The sequence below is a fragment of the Dreissena polymorpha genome, chromosome 12 (genome assembly GCF_020536995.1).
Source record: "Dreissena polymorpha isolate Duluth1 chromosome 12, UMN_Dpol_1.0, whole genome shotgun sequence".
NCBI lineage: Eukaryota > Metazoa > Mollusca > Bivalvia > Myida > Dreissenidae > Dreissena > Dreissena polymorpha.
Genome location: NC_068366.1, coordinates 3,174,926 through 3,194,234, shown reverse-complemented (window position 1 = coordinate 3,194,234; position 19,309 = coordinate 3,174,926). Strand labels below are relative to the sequence as shown.

Here is a 19,309-nt window from a genome sequence, read left to right as displayed (position 1 = left end):
TCAGGTAAAACCGCGAGCGGGATACGCAACCCTACTGCCATTTTTGTTTTCTTATTTTTTTTTTTCTTTTAATGGCAGGGGGACGTATGAGGACCCATGGCTCGAGACCGGTGTCTAGGTGCCTTCATCACCTCCCGAAACCTCTAATTTTAGAGAAATCTACAAATAAGCAGCTATTATTATACTGTAAACATTAAGTATTATTTAGTAAAAAATGTAATTAAAACATTATCAATTTCATTGCGCAAATTAACATAACAAACAAACATCAAAAGCATCCCGCACACACCCCGGACATCAACATAAAAACAAACAAATCACTCAAACCATAAAATCCATAAAGCACCTAAAAAGAATGTTGATAAATCATAAGTATTCCGAGAAATATATAAATGCATATGACGAACAGCTATATTAAACCGACTTCAACATCTAACCAGTCACACCAAAATGAAAATATTAAGTAATCGTACAATAAGGATGTCTTTAAAATTAAACGTTCATTACGAAAGACAACAAAAAATAATAACACTGAAATTTAAACATACCAATATTTCAATAAAAATGCTGGAGGTACTATCTCCAGGAAGTGAGAGTCTCGAAAAACATGACACCCATAACTTAAAAAACCTCATTCAAACACAATATTAAGTAAAAAATGAGTCAAAATAATCCAGAAAACTTAGCTGCTTCAGACTTAAATGAAAATACACCCATCGTCTTTCCCAGTAAAGGAATCGGTTTGTGTTAAAATCCCATCTCACATGGACTAAAAACCGAACTGAAAATATACTAAATATAGACTTTATAATTGCAAAATTATAAACATAAAAGCAATGTAACCAATTATTTAACCAAACATATGTTCATTAAGGGCGGGCGGGCGGGGTTATCACCCTTTCGTTTTCTTGCTCCATAACTTTGCCTGTCAAAAACAACCCTCGAATGGCGTCTCACTAGATGTGCAAATCATATATACCCCAAAACGAAAAACTCGTGCGCTTTCGCGCTAAAACATGCACACAAAACCCGTGCATTATACGCGCTAAACCATTACCATAATCTCTCTTCTAAATAACACGTATTAAACCATACTATACCGTATTTATCAAACCGAGAATAATTTCATTTGCATTTATTTTTAGCATACTTTCAAGCGCGCAAAAATAAACCAGTTACGCTGATACATTTATCTCCGCTTGCACTCTTGATTTAACCTATATGCTACCTTGCACTCTTGATTAAACCTATATGCTACCTTGCATTCTTGATTTAACCTATATGCTACTAAACTTATGGCCGTGGATTATTCGAAAAACAAACTACGAACTTCCGGTTTATTACTTCTATAATTACCAAGTATTCCTGCACAATGGTCATACACGAACAGTCGTGCCATCTACTTCACGTAAGCAAAAATACATATTGTACTATTTGGGCTGGATACATTAAAATACTTACTGATAATTTAAGACTGATGTTTTTTCTTACATTCTGTACTTGTTCCCAACAACTAATTATTGCAGAAATGAGAGTCCATGCATGCAGACACCTCTGTAGGGCTCACCACGCCCGCTGCTAATGTTTTGAGACTTCCAATCAATCTGACTTCAGACATTACGCCATTCCAGACAGCTTGTGTGACAGTTCTTGTGCTAAAAGCTTTGAGATACGCCGTACAATGACGCACGTTCGCGACTGGGAGAGTGTTAGTTCATCGGCATTTGCTTATATCGGTCTCGGGTTCGAAGTGAGGCACGAACTGTTCGCCTTGTTAAATAATTATTGTAATGCATTTCTAATATTACAGTTTAGTGATTCTATTAATTATTTATTATATTTTTTTTTAAATATTATAATATGTTATGTTATGAAGTCCTGTTCAAGCAAACTATCCTATTAAATAATTTTGTTTGCACTTATTACTTATCTTTATTTAATGCTTTCCGATAGTTTATAAAGAAATACCAGTGAATTAAAAAATTTTTCAAACAGTGAAAAATGAAAGTGAACATTATCCAAAATTATTATTGTTTGACCGGAACTATTTTTATATATATTTGGTTTCCTAATTGTGGCCCCAAAATGTTTCCAATGGCGATTACTATGCATTGAATGTTTATAAATGCATACGGATAAGCTTCCCTTGAACATACATATAATAAAATTTGTGGCGCACAACGGGGAATTATATTGTCCGGAATGGCAAAAAATACAAAAATAACGATATGTAAGCATACATTTAAAAGACAATTTTTTGTTGGATTTGGTGGAATATCGATTTTAATTCACTCGTGACCATAGAAAAAAATAATTTTATTATCACTCGTAAATTAAAATCGATAGTCCACCAAATCCCACAAATATCCTCTATTTATGATATTTTAAGCTCCGAAATGAAATTAAAATGACAATTTATGTAGCGTATGAGGTTCGCCACTTAATACACAGGCGTTCCATCAATATAATAATGAACATGAATCTTATGTGAGCTGACAATCTTCGTAGTTTTTCTGCACCATGAAATAGCAGGGAATGTTAAAGTCTCTTTTGATGTGCATTGAACAAGTCGGGTTATATAACAGGATAGAACATAGACACACCAATTGTCTATTTGAATGAGAGTATACATAAGAAACAAGTCAGTGTCCGTTTCTTATTATTGATACGAAATTTTAGCAGCGTCATTCGAAAATGAGTCTAACGCCAGATACATGTCCGTTAAATGAGACAACGAAATTGTGGTTGCTTTAAATCGGACAGGGTAGCTCCTGATGAGACTACGCATGCTAATCTAGAGCTACGATGTCGCATATTACAAGAGACACATTTTCCCAAACATTAAAGAGAACACACATATTCTCACATCCGAATCAAGTGATCGGGATTATTTGTTAAATCTCTATTTAAATTCTTAAAAAATTGTTTCCTTATTAATGTATTTATTTAATTGATAACGAGAATAATGTATAAATGATGATAATATCACCATGGTTTGTAAGCAACGAATGGGTTTTAGTTTATCGACTTTATCTACCTGAATTGGTTATTTGCAGGGCAATGATCGTCACCAGAATTCGTTGCATGGGCAACACCTGCAGCACCCACGTGCACCCAGCTTCGGCCGGATATGGCCCCGGAAAACCTGGCGACCGGATGTCGCCTCCAGATCCCGTCAGGTACCCTTCACCGCACCCGATAGTAGACGGTGGGAAAGGATGCCAGTCTTAAATTAGATGAAAACGATTGACAACACACGCTTTAGTGCTTTTTCCTTTGAAGTGAATATTTTTATAGCGCTTATTTGCATCTGTGTCTATAATAATGATAATGTATATCATCTAACATCATATCCATATGAAGATGAACACGGTGCATGCTACCATTAAATGTTAATATGTACATGCATGTTTTTTGAGGCCATGTTGTTAACAGAGAAACTATGGGTTTGCTCTACGGGGCTTTGCTGTTTGAAGAAAATATATTATCCAACTAACATATTTACATGATGGTACTGATGTGACATGTACATGTTGTTTTATAGTTCAACCAAGCATTGGTAATTCATACCAACGACATTTAATTCGTTGGAACCAAATAACTTTCTCGTGGGAACTTACTAAAAAGTGACCCGAAGTATTACGGGTTGCCGTTGAGCGTACTTACCGTACGCGGGACACAATATAATATACTTAGAGTGCTTAAAGATACCTGAGCCGACAACGACCAATCACGCCATGGTTACAACCCTGCAAATTCGCGGGAACGACTTTGTAATTCGAACGACTTCTTAACTCGAGAAAATTAACTAATGGTACCGAAATAATCGATCAAACAGAATACATTTAATTTCAATAGTATATAAAAGAGCCACATCATTCCATATAGTTTATTCAAAATTATGTTATGATATAGCAATTTCATTACCACGACTTAATAATCGTCCACTGAATCGTTCCCACAATGTAGTTTTCTCGTTCCTAAAACTAAATGAGAACCGACATAAACAAAACATGCACATTTTACAAATGTTGTACCATATATTTGGCATATTATGCGGATATAATTATAATCGTTCTACAACTCACTCTTGTCTATGAACTCGTAATGTCCCAGGAATCCTTTAGCGTTCGTCGTGACGTCAGAGTGGAAGATAATCTCGAGTTTTGATTGGGTGGAGATGTAGAGGGGAGGCGTGGTCTTGCCGCAGTATTTAGAGCGTGGCTGCTCCTTAAATCCCCGGATGTTGATACTGGAGATCTCGATGTAGTCATAGTTACAACTAGAACGGGAAATAAATAGCAACTGGAAACACATATCGGTATAACACACGGTAATCTGTCCCTTTATCAATCCATAAAAAAAAGAATCAAGGATTTTAAGTCAAAAGCGAGCATAAATTAACTGATATTTGCTGTCAGGATAATATACATGAACTATCACATTAAACGATCTTGTAAATATAAACAAACATAAACAAGGCAGTCAAACAGACATTGGAGCATGTTGTGAGAATCCTTCATTGTGTAAAGAAGATATGAATTGAAGACAAACATATTTAATATTCTATGCTTAAAATATGACCATGGCCTTAAGCCTCATTAAATACTCATGTCTTCTGTACCAAAACTTAACATATCAATGTTTCGTAAAATCATTCAAGAAGAATAAAATAAATGGACTGGTACGAAATAGAGGCTAATAGTTCGACATTTGAAGTTCGACATTTACTTTGAGCCGACGATTTAGACTCACGCCTTTTTCACATTGTCTTTATGACCTTAACATTGCAGCCTAAACTCCCCTAAGATCGATAAGATTTATTGAGCGGACACGAACATAGAGGCTCAAACCATTGACCTTGACCTTGGACCTTGACGCGCGACCTTAACATCAGCCGGTATGATTAACTCATGCCATAAGGATATCGTCTCAATGCCCTCAACATTTGAGGCAAGTTAAAAAAACGTCAAAATGAATGTATGAAGAGCGGACACGAAAGTGAAACAGACTTATAAACTTCAAACATCGGAAGACCAGTAGATGCCTGTGAAGTAAGGATTGCAATCTGTTTTTTTCATAAGTTATATAACAAGGTCGAACAGATTCATGTTGCTTCAGTATTGGAATAATGGAATTCATGCCTTTACAACACATTATAAAACCTCGAAATCAAGCTTCGAAAAATAACTTGAATAATTGTTCAATCCAATAATTGATTTAACTATCAATTCTTTACGGAATGAAATATTATACGACTAGTACATGACATATGAAATGCCTTAGTTTTCACCGTACCCGTTTTCCGACTTTTCCAGTTCAAAATAGTCAAACTCGATGCGGACTCTGCCCTCGTCTTTGGCGTGGAAGAAGTAACAGCACGTGGTGCGCTCCGGGTAGTTGTCTGGAAAGCCCGGGGATGTGAAGATACCCGTGCGCGACCCACGGAACGTGTACTTGTGTTCACAACCCGCACACGAGTCAACCACGGACTCGATGAAGTCTGCGATAAAACATGTTACAGGTTCCGTCGGAGTCCTTCTTCACATAGTATTCATGTTAGAAATATCATTTTAATATATTTTGTCGAATTGCAATTATTTCAATTATTTAGTACCTTTTATTTATTTGTGTGTTCCTCGTAATAGTGATGTTTGTAACCGGGTTAGCATTGGAAGCTTAGTCAAATGATAAAAACAAAATTAAAACCTATGTTTCGAACGCATTATTTCAACATGTTTAATCATCTGTTCAAATTAAGGTCACAACATACTAATGCCAACCCTTATGCAACTCAATATCAAACATTGAGCTTTGGTAAAAAATGACGTTATATGTTTTCAGGAAGTATACAACCTAATTTTACACTTTTTCAACGAACATTCTAAGCATAGCTGGATCTTTCAATTACCTACCCTGACAGCTGACCATATCGGTAACCATGGTGACGAATATCAGTGCGCGCAGACCGGATGTCATACTGCATCAAACATGGCGACATGTCGTTTAGCTAGAATTGAAACAGGTACAATTTAAATATAATAATTATAAACAGTTCTTAACAGTCTTTGATATATCTTGTTTTCTTTCCACTGCAACGTATCCAGAAGTTTGACTATCATAATAAGGAAAACATTATTTGTACAACTAGGTTGTTTAAAAAATAAACCCGAAACAAACAATTTGAAAATATACTCTTCGATAGAATGATCCTTAATGTCCTTAGTCGTAGAATGGATGGAACACATTTCTTAAAAATGTGTCATTTCCGGTTCACAATAACTTTTTCTAAATAAAACTTCCCTTTAAAAAAGAAATGTATTTTCTTGCACGAAAAGAATACACCACATAGAAACCAAAACCAAATTTTTTTCATTCTTGCAACTCTGGTTATAATAATGTAAGCTCTCCTACTTTCGAATAAAAATGTCAGTGTGAATATTTCCCGACATCTTTACGACGTTCAGATGGAATCGGGAATTCTAACGACAACTGGAGATTGTTTTATCACCGAAACAATTGGGTAAGTTCAATAGCATCCATAATTTAAGGAGACAGTTGATCTGCAGAATATACCAGATTTCGCGATATCTTTGAAAGTAAAAACTGCCATGACATTTTTATTTGGAATGCGAAAAGTTGGAAGCTAAATTTTGTTTCATAAACGGAATAGCGTATCGTTTAGTTGCCTCCATGTTTCTTAATAAGCGAAACGTTTCGATGAATAGATTAACTAATTTTTATTTAAAACACGGTCAATGCCTGTATGTTTATACAAAAATTAGTACTATCATCCAATCTTCCATATGAATATATATCATCATGCAGTGACTGTTCATATATTATGCCATTAAATGTTGTTGTTGTTGAACTCGTTGCTAATATCTTACTTAAATCCTCAATAATACTATATATTATTCTTAAATAATCTTAAGAAAATGGTTTGTTAAAGGTTCGAACATTTCATACAAAGCGAAGACAACAAGACTTGCAAAACACATACAATATAGCAATATGTGCTTTACCAGTATTGTATTGTAAATACGAGTGTAGTCTTGTTTGTGCACAACCTTATTATCAGACCTCAGATTAATTGATAGAAACTGAATCGTTTGTGCTAAACACAATGGAGCGAATCGTAAATAATGACGCATTAATACTGTTGATGCAAAACTTCATTATGCAATCAGCGGCGGCTTTTATATCATCGCATTAATGACATTCGTGTCGAACATGTTGTTTTAGATGGCCGTTATCGATTCCAATTAAAGCTGTCTGCAGTGTCCGTGTTTTATTTGTCATCATTTCGTAGCACACTCTCATATTTCCTCTGATATCATCTCTGAAACACTCAATTCACTCTTGTTTCATCTTCATTATGTCTGTTAAATGATATAGCTCTTTATATAATGTGAATCATCATGATAGTGCTGCTACATTGTTACTACATTGTCGATTGGCTGCACTTCACTAAAATGTACTTAATAAATGAATGATTTATGATTGTATTGCAAGTTTAAACTGGACGGGATCTAGAGCTGCAAAACGAAGATCTTTTTAAGCTGACATTAATATGCTTGGCTTGACTATGTTCAGATCATATACAAATGTTTATTCAATAGGTCTCTCTTATATGGCAAATTGTCAACTTCATACTGTGCCTTGGACATATATTGTTTGGAATACACGTCAGATCGTCTTGCGTCTTGCACATGGTAGACGTCGTATTTATATCTAAATCCACGATTGTTTGCAAAATACTTTCTGAGCTGCTCCCTGGGAGCATATTACCAGTACTAACAACATCTGCGAACATAACATCTATACATAAATGCATATGGTGTTAAAACATATGTCAAGATAATAATGTCTTTATTAAGCAAACAAAATGTATTTAACATATGTCAGAAGCAATTAGCATGTACCGTTTCATTAATGAGATAACTGTAACAGATGTTCTAACTAAAATCGCATGTAAATACATGTTTATCGAAAATACTGCGTATACCTTCTAAAGATGTCATATTTTGCAATGTATTTTCAGTTTTCGAACATTGCGCAATAATTCATGACATGTGTATAATTTAATATAGTATTGTTAAATGCATTGACTTCAAGCACGTCTAATCTGGCAGAATTTAAAGCATTATCATCCTACATGACTCGACACGTGGTTTTATAATTATCATGTACTAACTTCGAAGTTTGGCAAGCCTATAAAAGTCATTGAAGTATTGTCCTCCGTCATATACGACCAACTGATTCATTCTTTAATTGATTACTAGTATTTAATTATCCCCAATATTAACAGATTGTTAACACTTCTAGAACTATCTTGCCTATTTTGACCTCTACAGATGATCATTCAAATAAAAAAATAATTTTATGCGCATATGTCAACAATGAATTGCATCATTAATTATACTTTTGATTCAGAGTTGGCACAATCATGTATTTAATTATTAATCTTATTTTTGGTGTATTTTTTCAAAGTTTTTATTCATGTCGTTATATATGATACAATCAATTTTAAATACATGTACATGCATATACTTTTAAAACCAAATGTCTCATGTTTAAACTTTGCAATAGCTATAAAACCACAAACTTAATTACTATAGAATTCCTTCATCCTTTGAAGCAAATTTTACTTCACTTTAATACTTAATCTTTATTTATGTATCACACAAGTGATTCTAAACAAAAATCTTTTCAGATTTAAAACAACAGTTTAACTATGATTACATTTTTTAAATAACATAAAACCGTACGATGTAAGCTTTGCTAGTTGCAATCAATTATTATTTGGAATTCAATATGCACACACATGTATAATTTGAGCGAAAGTAATTAAAGACACAAGTTTCATAGGTAACAACTTTCAATATATCATGGATAATTATCAAATACTTTTGCAATGTAAGGTTTTTTATATAAGAATAGCAATAAATTATGTTTGCAAATTACATTTCAGTTTACTATGAGCACATACGTATTTTTAATATATATGTATTATTATCTATGATGGTGACTATCTGTGATATTTCTGAATTGTTAATAACTGTTTATACGGATTGTAGTATTATGCAATGTGCACAAATAAAATTATTATTATTATTATTATTATTATTATTATTATTATTATTATTATTCTCAACAATACATTTATTGTTTCTTATTTAATAATCGGACTGAACAGAGGTGCTGTATCGCACACGAACCTCTTTTCTAGTTATACCGAGTGGGGCTTCAATTCATTGTAAACGCAGTTTATGTAATGTGTTCTAGATGGGGCTTCAAATCATAGTGAACGCAGTTTATGTAATGTGTTCTAGATTCCAAAAACAACGAGTGGGGCTTCAAATCATTGTGAACGCAGTTTATGTAATGTGTTCTAGATTCCAAAAACAACGAGTGGGGCTTCAAATCATTGTGAACGCAGTTTATGTAATGTGTTCTAGATTCCAAAAACAACGAGTGGGGCTTCAAATCATTGTGAACGCAGTTTATGTAATGTGTTCTAGATTCCAAAAACAACGAGTGGGGCTTCAAATCATTGTGAACGCAGTTTATGTAATGTGTTCTAGATTCCAGAAACAACGACAAAACATCAATACATCTGGATACACTTATACCATTCAAAATATCATTCATTCGGCCCATTTTTGTATATAAGACTGTCCTCGTGACATATTATTTGATAATTTCACCAGAGTTAGAAAAAAAAATTGCCTCTGTGTTTAGATATGATTGGCTGTATTCTTGTGATAAAACTGTGAAGTACAACTGTCTTAACTTTCAGCGTCTTGGTCGATAGTATAAATTAATATATACTTTCAGAAACAAATAGAAAATAAAATTATAAATGCAAGACACAGTAGTAATCATATGCAAATACTTAATTAAAGGGACTCTTTAACATGTTGTTGGTTTGAACATTTCCAAAGTATTGGAATAAATATGTTTAAACCAAACAGTGTATAAATCTTAAACATCCATGTCTAGCGTCTAGAAAAATGGCCCCGGCAAAGAGCGTAGACCCATTTGAGACGCCACATGATGCGACGTCTCATCAGGGTCTGCGCTGTTTGCTTAAATGAATTTCTGTAAGAAATAGTCTAAATATAGAAATAAATATACTAGACATCCCTAATTTTGGAAATACATTGATCCAATTTAGAAGGATGGGACAATCCACTAGGCATTACATAAATTCCTTTAACCAAACAGCGCAGACACTGATGAGACGCCGCATTTTCGCTGTTTGTCAAGGCCTTTTTCTAGACGCTAGGCATAAATGGGTTAATAGGCAAGTTGTTACAAGATCACAGCTATTTATTCCCACTGAAACATTGTCTACTGTTTCAGTATATAAGCCTCGCTGTGGGAAAACGGTGTTAAATGTATATGTCAGTGTGGACCAATATAAGCCAGTGCAGTACGTACAGGGTAATCAATGACGACTGCCTGTGCAGTCCGTACAGGGTAATCAATGACGACTGCCTGTGCAGTACGTACAGGGTAATCAATGACGACTGCCTGTGCAGTCCGTACAGGGTAATCAATGACGACTGCCTGTGCAGTACGTACAGGGTAATCAATGACGACTGCCTGTGCAGTACGTACAGGGTAATCAATGACGACTGCCTGTGCAGTACGTACAGGGTAATCAATGACGACTGCCTGTGCAGTACGTACAGGGTAATCAATGACGACTGACTGTGCAGTCCGTACAGGGTAATCAATGACGACTGACTGTGCAGTCCGTACAGGGTAATCAATGACGACTGACTGTGCAGTACGTACAGGGTAATCAATGACGACTGACTGTGCAGTCCGTACAGGGCAATCAATGACGACTGACTGTGCAGTCCGTACAGGGTAATCAATGACGACTGACTGTGCAGTCCGTACAGGGTAATCAATGACGACTGCCTGTGCAGTCCGTACAGGGTAATCAATGACGACTGACTGTGCAGTCCGTACAGGGTAATCAATGACGACTGACTGTGCAGTCCGTACAGGGTAATCAATGACGACTGACTGTGCAGTCCGTACAGGGTAATCAATGACGACTGACTTTGCAGTCCGTACAGGGTAATAAATGACGACTGCCTGTGCAGTACGTACAGGGTAATCAATGACGACTGCCTGTGCAGTGCGTACAGGGTAATCAATGACGACTGACTGTGCAGTCCGTACAGGGTAATCAATGACGACTGACTGTGCAGTCCGTACAGGGTAATCAATGACGACTGCCTGTGCAGTACGTACAGGGCAATCAATGACGACTGACTGTGCAGTCCGTACAGGGTAATCAATGACGACTGACTGTGCAGTCCGTACAGGGTAATCAATGACGACTGCCTGTGCAGTCCGTACAGGGTAATCAATGACGACTGCCTGTGCAGTCCGTACAGGGTAATCAATGACGACTGCCTGTGCAGTCCGTACAGGGTAATCAATGACGACTGCCTGTGCAGTACGTACAGGGCAATCAATGACGACTGACTGTGCAGTCCGTACAGGGTAATCAATGACGACTGACTGTGCAGTCCGTACAGGGTAATCAATGACGACTGACTGTGCAGTCCGTACAGGGCAATCAATGACGACTGACTGTGCAGTCCGTACAGGGTAATCAATGACGACTGACTGTGCAGTCCGTACAGGGTAATCAATGACGACTGACTGTGCAGTCCGTACAGGGTAATCAATGACGACTGCCTGTGCAGTCCGTACAGGGTAATCAATGACGACTGCATGTGCAGTTCGTACAGGGTAATCAATGACGACTGCCTGTGCAGTCCGTACAGGGTAATCAATGACGACTGACTGTGCAGTCCGTACAGGGTAATCAATGACGACTGACTGTGCAGTCCGTACAGGGCAATCAATGACGACTGCCTGTGCAGTCCGTACAGGGTAATCAATGACGACTGCCTGTGCAGTACGTACAGGGTAATCAATGACGACTCTTTCCGCTTTTATGGTTTTTCTTCTTTCAAAGGAACTCTCTTGTTTGCAACAATACATTACGACGGAGGTGTCTCTAATACGTTATTCATGCAACTAGATGTAAGAGCCGCATGTTCTGTTATAGTACGTCGATAATATTATTATATTGCATTGTAGAATACAAATACACGATACCAAACACATGATATTGAGGATACAAAGTTATTAAAATAGCTTAAATTATCTCAGTATGTTATATGATGTCGAATTCTAAACAAAGAAGACAACATCTTACCGGTAAGGTAAACTTGTATTAATGAAGCAAAATATATTAACGCACTATGCAAGCTTAAATGTAATATCTCAAGGCTCGGCTTAAAATTTAAACTTCAAGAGCATTATTGCTTCTAATTAAACAAATGGGATTTGAAATTTAACCATACCAACACTTAAATACTTCATTCAAGTGTATTTACAGAGTTGTGTCCAGTATGCCAGATTTTCTTCATATTGAAATATACATCAGTATTCATAACTAAATTAACGTTTTGATTAATTAACTAAAGTGGAAATACTTTTTTTCTTCAAGGTCAATCAAATACATGAAGTGCAAAGTTGAACGTGTGAACAATAAAATGTGTATATATTTCTGTATTATCTACATGCCATTCATTTTTACCTAATGAACTTTTCTATACAGTCTGTTTTAAATAACTATATTTTATATGTGTGTTATATTTATTAATTTGTATATTTAAGAAATAATCGACGGGTAACCGTTGCTTATTGCGGTAATAACCAACGGTATGGAGTTCCGATGCGTAGGAATTAAACCACGAGGGCGTAGCCCGATTGGTTTGATAACAAGCATCGGAACGATGTTGAGTCGCAAATCGCCTAACTTTTGTTTTTATAGATAATTGTCTTGAAAACAGAACAACACTGCTATTTTCTGATATATCAGTATGTAAATAAGGCATCTGCCCCTTTCCGTCAAGTGTACGAATTATAATAATAATAATAGTAGTACATTGAAACCACCAAAAATTTCATTATGTTCTTAATTTGAACGAGCATATTAGAGTAAATTGCGTGCTCACATTTGTAGATAAAGCAGCTCAGGTCCATTATCATACCAGTAACTCTGCGTAGTCCCAACAACAATGAAGGTACGGACTGGTTTTGCATTTCTTGCCCGGAATATTTCGGTGCTAGATATGATATTTGCTCATCACGATAAATGCACTTGACTGATTTCTAAAATCTGACTTAAAACAAAGCAATGCAATCGGCAACTTGATGCAGTTTAGTGATTGGATATCAATTAAATACTGTTTCCTCCTTGTAACTTTCATAACCAAGCACATCGACATGATCAGTTCAGGTAAAATGATTCACGTCTTAACTTTACAAAAATCTCACGTTATTTTAATTAAGGACAACACTAACAAATTGTTATTAACAAAGTTATCGTGCAAGTTGTTGTCAACGCTCAGTTAATACCTGTTATTGTTTTGATCTGATAGGCGCATGCACATCTTCAACGTTGAGGTTAAAACATGTCTAAGATGTTTCTAAATCTCTAATGAGAATTACCGCTGGAGTTCAGAATAGTTTAAGAAGAGATCTTGTGCGAACAATACGCTCTGAGACAGGTAAATTGTATGTAAATTTGTTTTAATTACCTCATTTTTATTTTCAATGACGTCTAAGCTAATGTTCATTTTGCTACATACTGCTTTAAGATAAATGGGTTGGTGGAAATTATAATAGCTGTAAATAAATACATCAGTATTTTGTGTATTTGAATACACTAAAATTAATTTGTACTTGAATAGTAAACCAGAGTAGCTTTTTTTACTTTATTATGCGTAACTAGTTAATAAAATTCATTTTTTAATGGAAACAACAAATGCACTTTTAGTATATTCATCAAGTTTTGTTTTAACTTTTACGTTCAAACAGACATTTCATTTTACAACAGTTACCAATTTGTCTCAAAACCAATAATGTTTGACGATGCATTTATGACTAAAAATAAAGAACAAACTACGACGATGCTTAATTACTTGAACTTGTGCCGAAAGAGGCAAGCATATTAATTTAACGCACTGTTTCAACGATTTGTTTTTCAAATAAATGAAAAATTTACAATTTCTGTTCAGAGGAAAAATTCAATTTGCTATGATATACGCCATGATTTTCTTAAGGGCTTTGAACGTTAAATAATTTTATTTTTTATATAATGTGTTATGTTAAAGTTGCTTACTCCGTCAAGTTTCAGCAAATACTCGCTGTAAAAATTCGAACAATCTTTATAGGAATATTACACCTAGGAGAATTTCATGTGAAAGAAATGTTGTTGTTTTTGTTGTTGTTTTTTTTGTAAATAATTCATATCTTTTAAAGGTGTTTGAAGCTTATTTACAAGTCACCATTCTCTGATCATATGTACATATTATGTTTAATTAACAATATAGTTTATATAATAATAGTTTACAAAATGTCTATTAAAACAACTTTCTATTTTTATGTATTTTGTATATCACTTTGTTTAACACTTGAAACTGTAAAGGTTATGTGCAATACAATTATATTCAGTTCTGTTTTATTGTGTTATAATTGAACAATTGAACGTACAATATTTGATTTTATAATTAGTACCAAATAGTGTAATTTACTTTTTTCAGATCAACAATTTTACATTTTAGCCAAGTGAATTGATTGTTAATCAAGACTTATCATGGATAGTTTATAGTATACAAAACACACATTGAAATTGTTATTATGAAAACAATAACAATTTTGTCTTACCATTAATAGGTAATTGAAACAGTTCCGCTTTCCAAACACATTTGAATAGCTATCAGGCAACAACTAATGTGTTGCGTAAATCATACCACATCTCATATCAATAATAGTATATAAGTTTCATTCATGCAATTATATCACCACGTAATTCACGATACATCTGAACTTTTTGAAAGATGAATTTTGTGAGTGGGATGGGAAAACATCTCGACAAGAATTTCGATACAGCAAACATATATTTTCGCAAGATATTCCATATTCTATTGATCTTGTTGACACATCCTTTCAACATTTAGTTTGAGTGCAAAAACATTTTTCCGAACGTTTTTTTAGACTCACAGTTTGGCAAGCAATTAGGCAAAACATAAATAAACGATTATCTTTGGAACAAGACAAAATGTAAATCGCTTTTATGTCATTTGTCTATCTTTTTACACAACTAAATAACAATATATAGAATTCAATCTTAAAGCCCTTCAACAACCGTAACGCAAACATTAACGGTGAGCATTAACGTAAACATAAGTCTAATTAGATTTATAACACAATCGAACATAGACAAAATCACAACAAACATAGTTCACAACAAAGCCGTATAATAATCATAAATGCAACCGTTTTTAAACTAAAAGTGTTATTTGAACTAGGCAGTAACACATGCTTTGCAAAAATTATAGTAAGATTGACAATTGCCATTAATGTATGTACATGTATTTATGCAACACATTTGATTCGCATGACAATTATGTGGTTTGCACATTAACGCATCGGGTCCCAAGAGTGCATCGGAATTTTATCAAACTGATATTAAGATGAACGTCTGTAGACCGGATGACTCTCGCTCATAAATTTATATAAACGTTTGGCGGTTTCAAACTTTACATGTTTTGTATACTTTATCATTAGTTAAGAAAGCATTCTCTTTTTTATCACGTGCGTTTATTTGTTATAATGTTGCAATAAATTTCGTTTTATTGGTTAGTTAGTATTTCACTGTATGTTTACGGACACAATCAAACTGATCCATGATGTTTTTGGTTAGTAGGTTTTTCTATATTGTTTATGGCGCTTGAATGTGAATTTTGTTTTGTTTAATTTGAGCTAGATGTGTTAGAGATTTTAGTTTCAAATACAGAAATAGGGGAAGTCTTATCAACTATTTTAAATGTGATTTTCTCCCACTTAACACATATATAAAATGAATTTCTCTGAGACACATAGCTCAGATAATTCCTGTTTGGAACTTTAAACCGAACCAGAATGCAAACTATTTAAATCTACAAATGTTCATAATCAGCTGTTTCCGCTATTCTCGAAGCATTTTTCTGAAGTGATTAATAAGCGAATTTCCAACAGGACAAATCTTCATGAAGAAGCATTATTGATCCCTTAACTTTCACACATTTTAAAAGTAAGTGAATGAAAGGCGTATTTATTAGGGAATTCAGTGGCAAACATTGAATAATATTGGTATGTTTAGGTCATACAAATGCCATCTACACAACATATTGAAATTGTGCTTTTGGTTGATATCGTGGTATTGGGGATGTACGCTATAACGTTTGACTAATTATTTTAAACTTAAATATCCATGTATTTTCAACTTTATATACACATATTTTATATTTATCTGAGGTGTTATACAATCAAAATCTTTATGCTTTATAAAGCAACGTGACGTTTTAGTACACTCACTCTGGAACGAATAAAGATGAAATGGCTAACACAAGCCTACACCAATTACTTATACTTAAATATAAATATATGACTTGTCGGATCAGTTAAAAGAAAAACTGTATATAATGAAAAGTCAACAGATTGTTTTATGAAATAAATATCGAAATATATCAAGTGAACACTATTTAAAAATAAACAAACAAATTCGAAAACGGATGACAATATTATTAGCAAAACTAATGATTATAGGAAATCAGAAGTGGTTATGTTAACAAATTATGGTTCATTAAATGCTAAAACGTACATCCAATACATTATTGCAGATTCTTGAAAATGTATCTCGAGTAAAAACTTATGTTCAATGCATTTCTACGAAAAAATCTTCTCGTTTATCTCTGCTGTGCAGGTTGTTTTTCAATTTCACTAGTTTCAACAGCATGTCTAGACGCCAAGTTTAAATGTTTACGAGAAAAAAATAACATGCTATAGCATGTTTCCGTATAATACCGCCTCGGCTGTTTCCGTATAATACCGCCTCGGCTGTTTCCGTATAATACCGCCTCGGCGGATATTTTTGTTGCCACCCATAACTACTGTAAGATAACATCTCGGAGTAATTAGCACATGTAAAGACTCTTATAAAGTTAAACCACTTAAGTTTATTTCGACGAAATGACGTAACTTAAGTGCAGATTGTTTGAGTAAAATTGGAAGTCCGTTTCATTTTGTTTTAAAATGCATGCCGCAGATACTGGTTCTCATAATACTCTTATGTCATAAAATTGTCTATGAATTTAATTCAAATGCTGTCCAAAAGTTTCGAATTTGTTAATAAATATATGGAATGCAACAACTTCTTGTGTCAGATACTCTATTTATCACGCAGAGGATCATGTGGGTACACCTTCAACACTATGCCGTTAGTGTTGTCTCTTTACTATAACATCAACAACACTGTAATTTGTATTGATTTTTTATGCCCCCGGATCGAATGATCGGGGGTATATTGTTTTTAGCCTGTCTTTCTTTCTGTCTGTCATTCTGTCATTCTGTTCCAAAACTTTAACCTTACAGTAAAGTTTTACAATAACTTTTAAAATATTGAACATAGCAACTTGATATTTGGCATATATGTGTATCTCATGGAGCTGCACATTTTGAGTGGTGAAAGGTCAAGGTCATCCTTCAAGGTCAAATGTCAAAAAAAGCGGCGCTTAAGAGGGGCATTGTGTTTCTGACAAACACATCTCATGTGCGAATTAATTATAATGTATAATTGTCTGATACGTTTCATGCATGAATATAAAATCGCGGGTCAAGTCAATTATGAATAAATAAGCAATTTTAACACAAAAGTCGCTCACCATAGTAGTATAAACGTAAAACAAGGGCTGTTTAATTTGTTTTGTGAACAGAAAGGGTTTGTTGTTTCGGCCGATATAAAAATATGTGCGTCAAAGCAGTTTTTAGTGTTTATGCTTTTTGAAAAAGAATATTTCCTACCCTGAGCGTCAAAGCAGAATTTTTGACAAAAGTAATATAAGGACAATAATTCAATGGTGAGCAAAATATGAAAAAGACAATTGATGATTTGTTGTTATTTTAACAAATTGTTGTTCAGCTCTGAGATCATGAGATAAGCATCTCAGCATCTTTGTATGCCATGTGGGATGACTTGCTATAATTAGACTTGACAAGAACAGCTTTATAGTCCAAAAACAACTGCATTCTTTAATCGATTGAGTGTTTATGAAATATTAAATTGAATATGTTGAATTGTTATTAAAGTCGGTAATAAAGAGGTAAATGAGTATAAACTCTCTTCAAGAAATTCAATATCGATCTTTTTGTAATGTACCAAACATCTGACAATCGATCTTGCTAATACTTACAATACTTACAAAAAAGATCCTATCGTTGTGAACCAATATAAATTAATTTGACTTCAATAAGCGAGGCATAGGTCTATATAAGGAAATGAATGACTTTGAAAGGTATAATACGCGTATAGAATAAAAAAGACATTCGTTGATTACTAAACTTTTCCAGTGGAAACGCTTGAAGAGTACACCTCGCTAGTTTCTTCACTAAATCAATAAATATCCACTTTAAGGGTCACACAATTGGTCAATTGTGTAAAATAAAGACTTTCGGATAGTAACAAAAACGTGTCTCCATGTCTTCTGGTAATGATTCTGAAGAATATTTTATATATATTTAATATTATATATGATATAAATTAATATGTGTTGAAAAAGTCCATATGCATGTGACGATTATATATCTACGATTACGACATATTTGAAATGCCTTTTACAAAACATAAACAAGAACATTATCTATTTAACACTTCTCAAAGTTACATATTGGATATACAGATTATGCGACTTTGATGAATCAATAGCATAACACACATTTACATTATGTTGTTATGCACATACCTTTTCGAGCGAGACAGTCACTTGTATTAAATATCATATTTGTGTGATGTGTCAAATTGATTTATAGCTAATTAAAATTATTCCATATATTTGTTTCACAATTATAAATTATGCAATTTGTAGTAAAAACAAAAAAATAAATATTTTATGTTTAAATCGTTTGAATTAAAGTCATTTAAGAATATATAGAGTGGTTGGTAAAAAAATACATGCTAATACAGGCTATTTTAAAAATGACGTAAATTTTAATGTAAATAAACACGAGGAAAATAAGTGGTTTGATAGCGAATGCAAAGAAGCGCGTGTTTGCTATTTAGAAGCCCTGAAATAATTTAACATACATAAGACGGATGCTTTAAGAATAATTTTTTGTAAGCAAAAGAGGAGTATAAAAATATTGTTACTAAAAAAAGCGTATATAC

The 19,309-nt window shown here is 34.0% G+C and overlaps 2 protein-coding genes across 2 annotated transcripts in view; both read right to left on the bottom strand.

The window, feature by feature from the left end:
- LOC127853372 (cubilin-like) overlaps positions 1 to 19,309 on the bottom strand; it is a 33,354-nt gene that overhangs the window by 8,066 nt on the left and 5,979 nt on the right. The window contains exons 2-5 of the mRNA XM_052387866.1: positions 5,916 to 6,010; positions 5,299 to 5,503; positions 4,089 to 4,282; positions 3,038 to 3,226 (exon numbers count right to left, since the gene is read on the bottom strand). Coding sequence (XP_052243826.1) covers positions 3,038 to 3,226; positions 4,089 to 4,282; positions 5,299 to 5,503; positions 5,916 to 5,979 — 652 coding nt within the window. The 5' untranslated portion in view covers positions 5,980 to 6,010. The remainder of the gene's footprint in view (positions 1 to 3,037; positions 3,227 to 4,088; positions 4,283 to 5,298; positions 5,504 to 5,915; positions 6,011 to 19,309) is intronic.
- LOC127853826 (uncharacterized) lies at positions 10,411 to 12,036 on the bottom strand. Its single transcript, XM_052388615.1, has one exon. The coding sequence runs from the start codon at positions 12,034 to 12,036 to the stop codon at positions 10,411 to 10,413; it is 1,626 nt and encodes a 541-aa protein (XP_052244575.1).

Bases quoted from the DNA above. Each gene is read 5' to 3' on its own strand.
- LOC127853826 (XM_052388615.1), bottom strand. From the start codon at position 12,036: ATGTATTGTTGCAAACAAGAGAGTTCCTTTGAAAGAAGAAAAACCATA.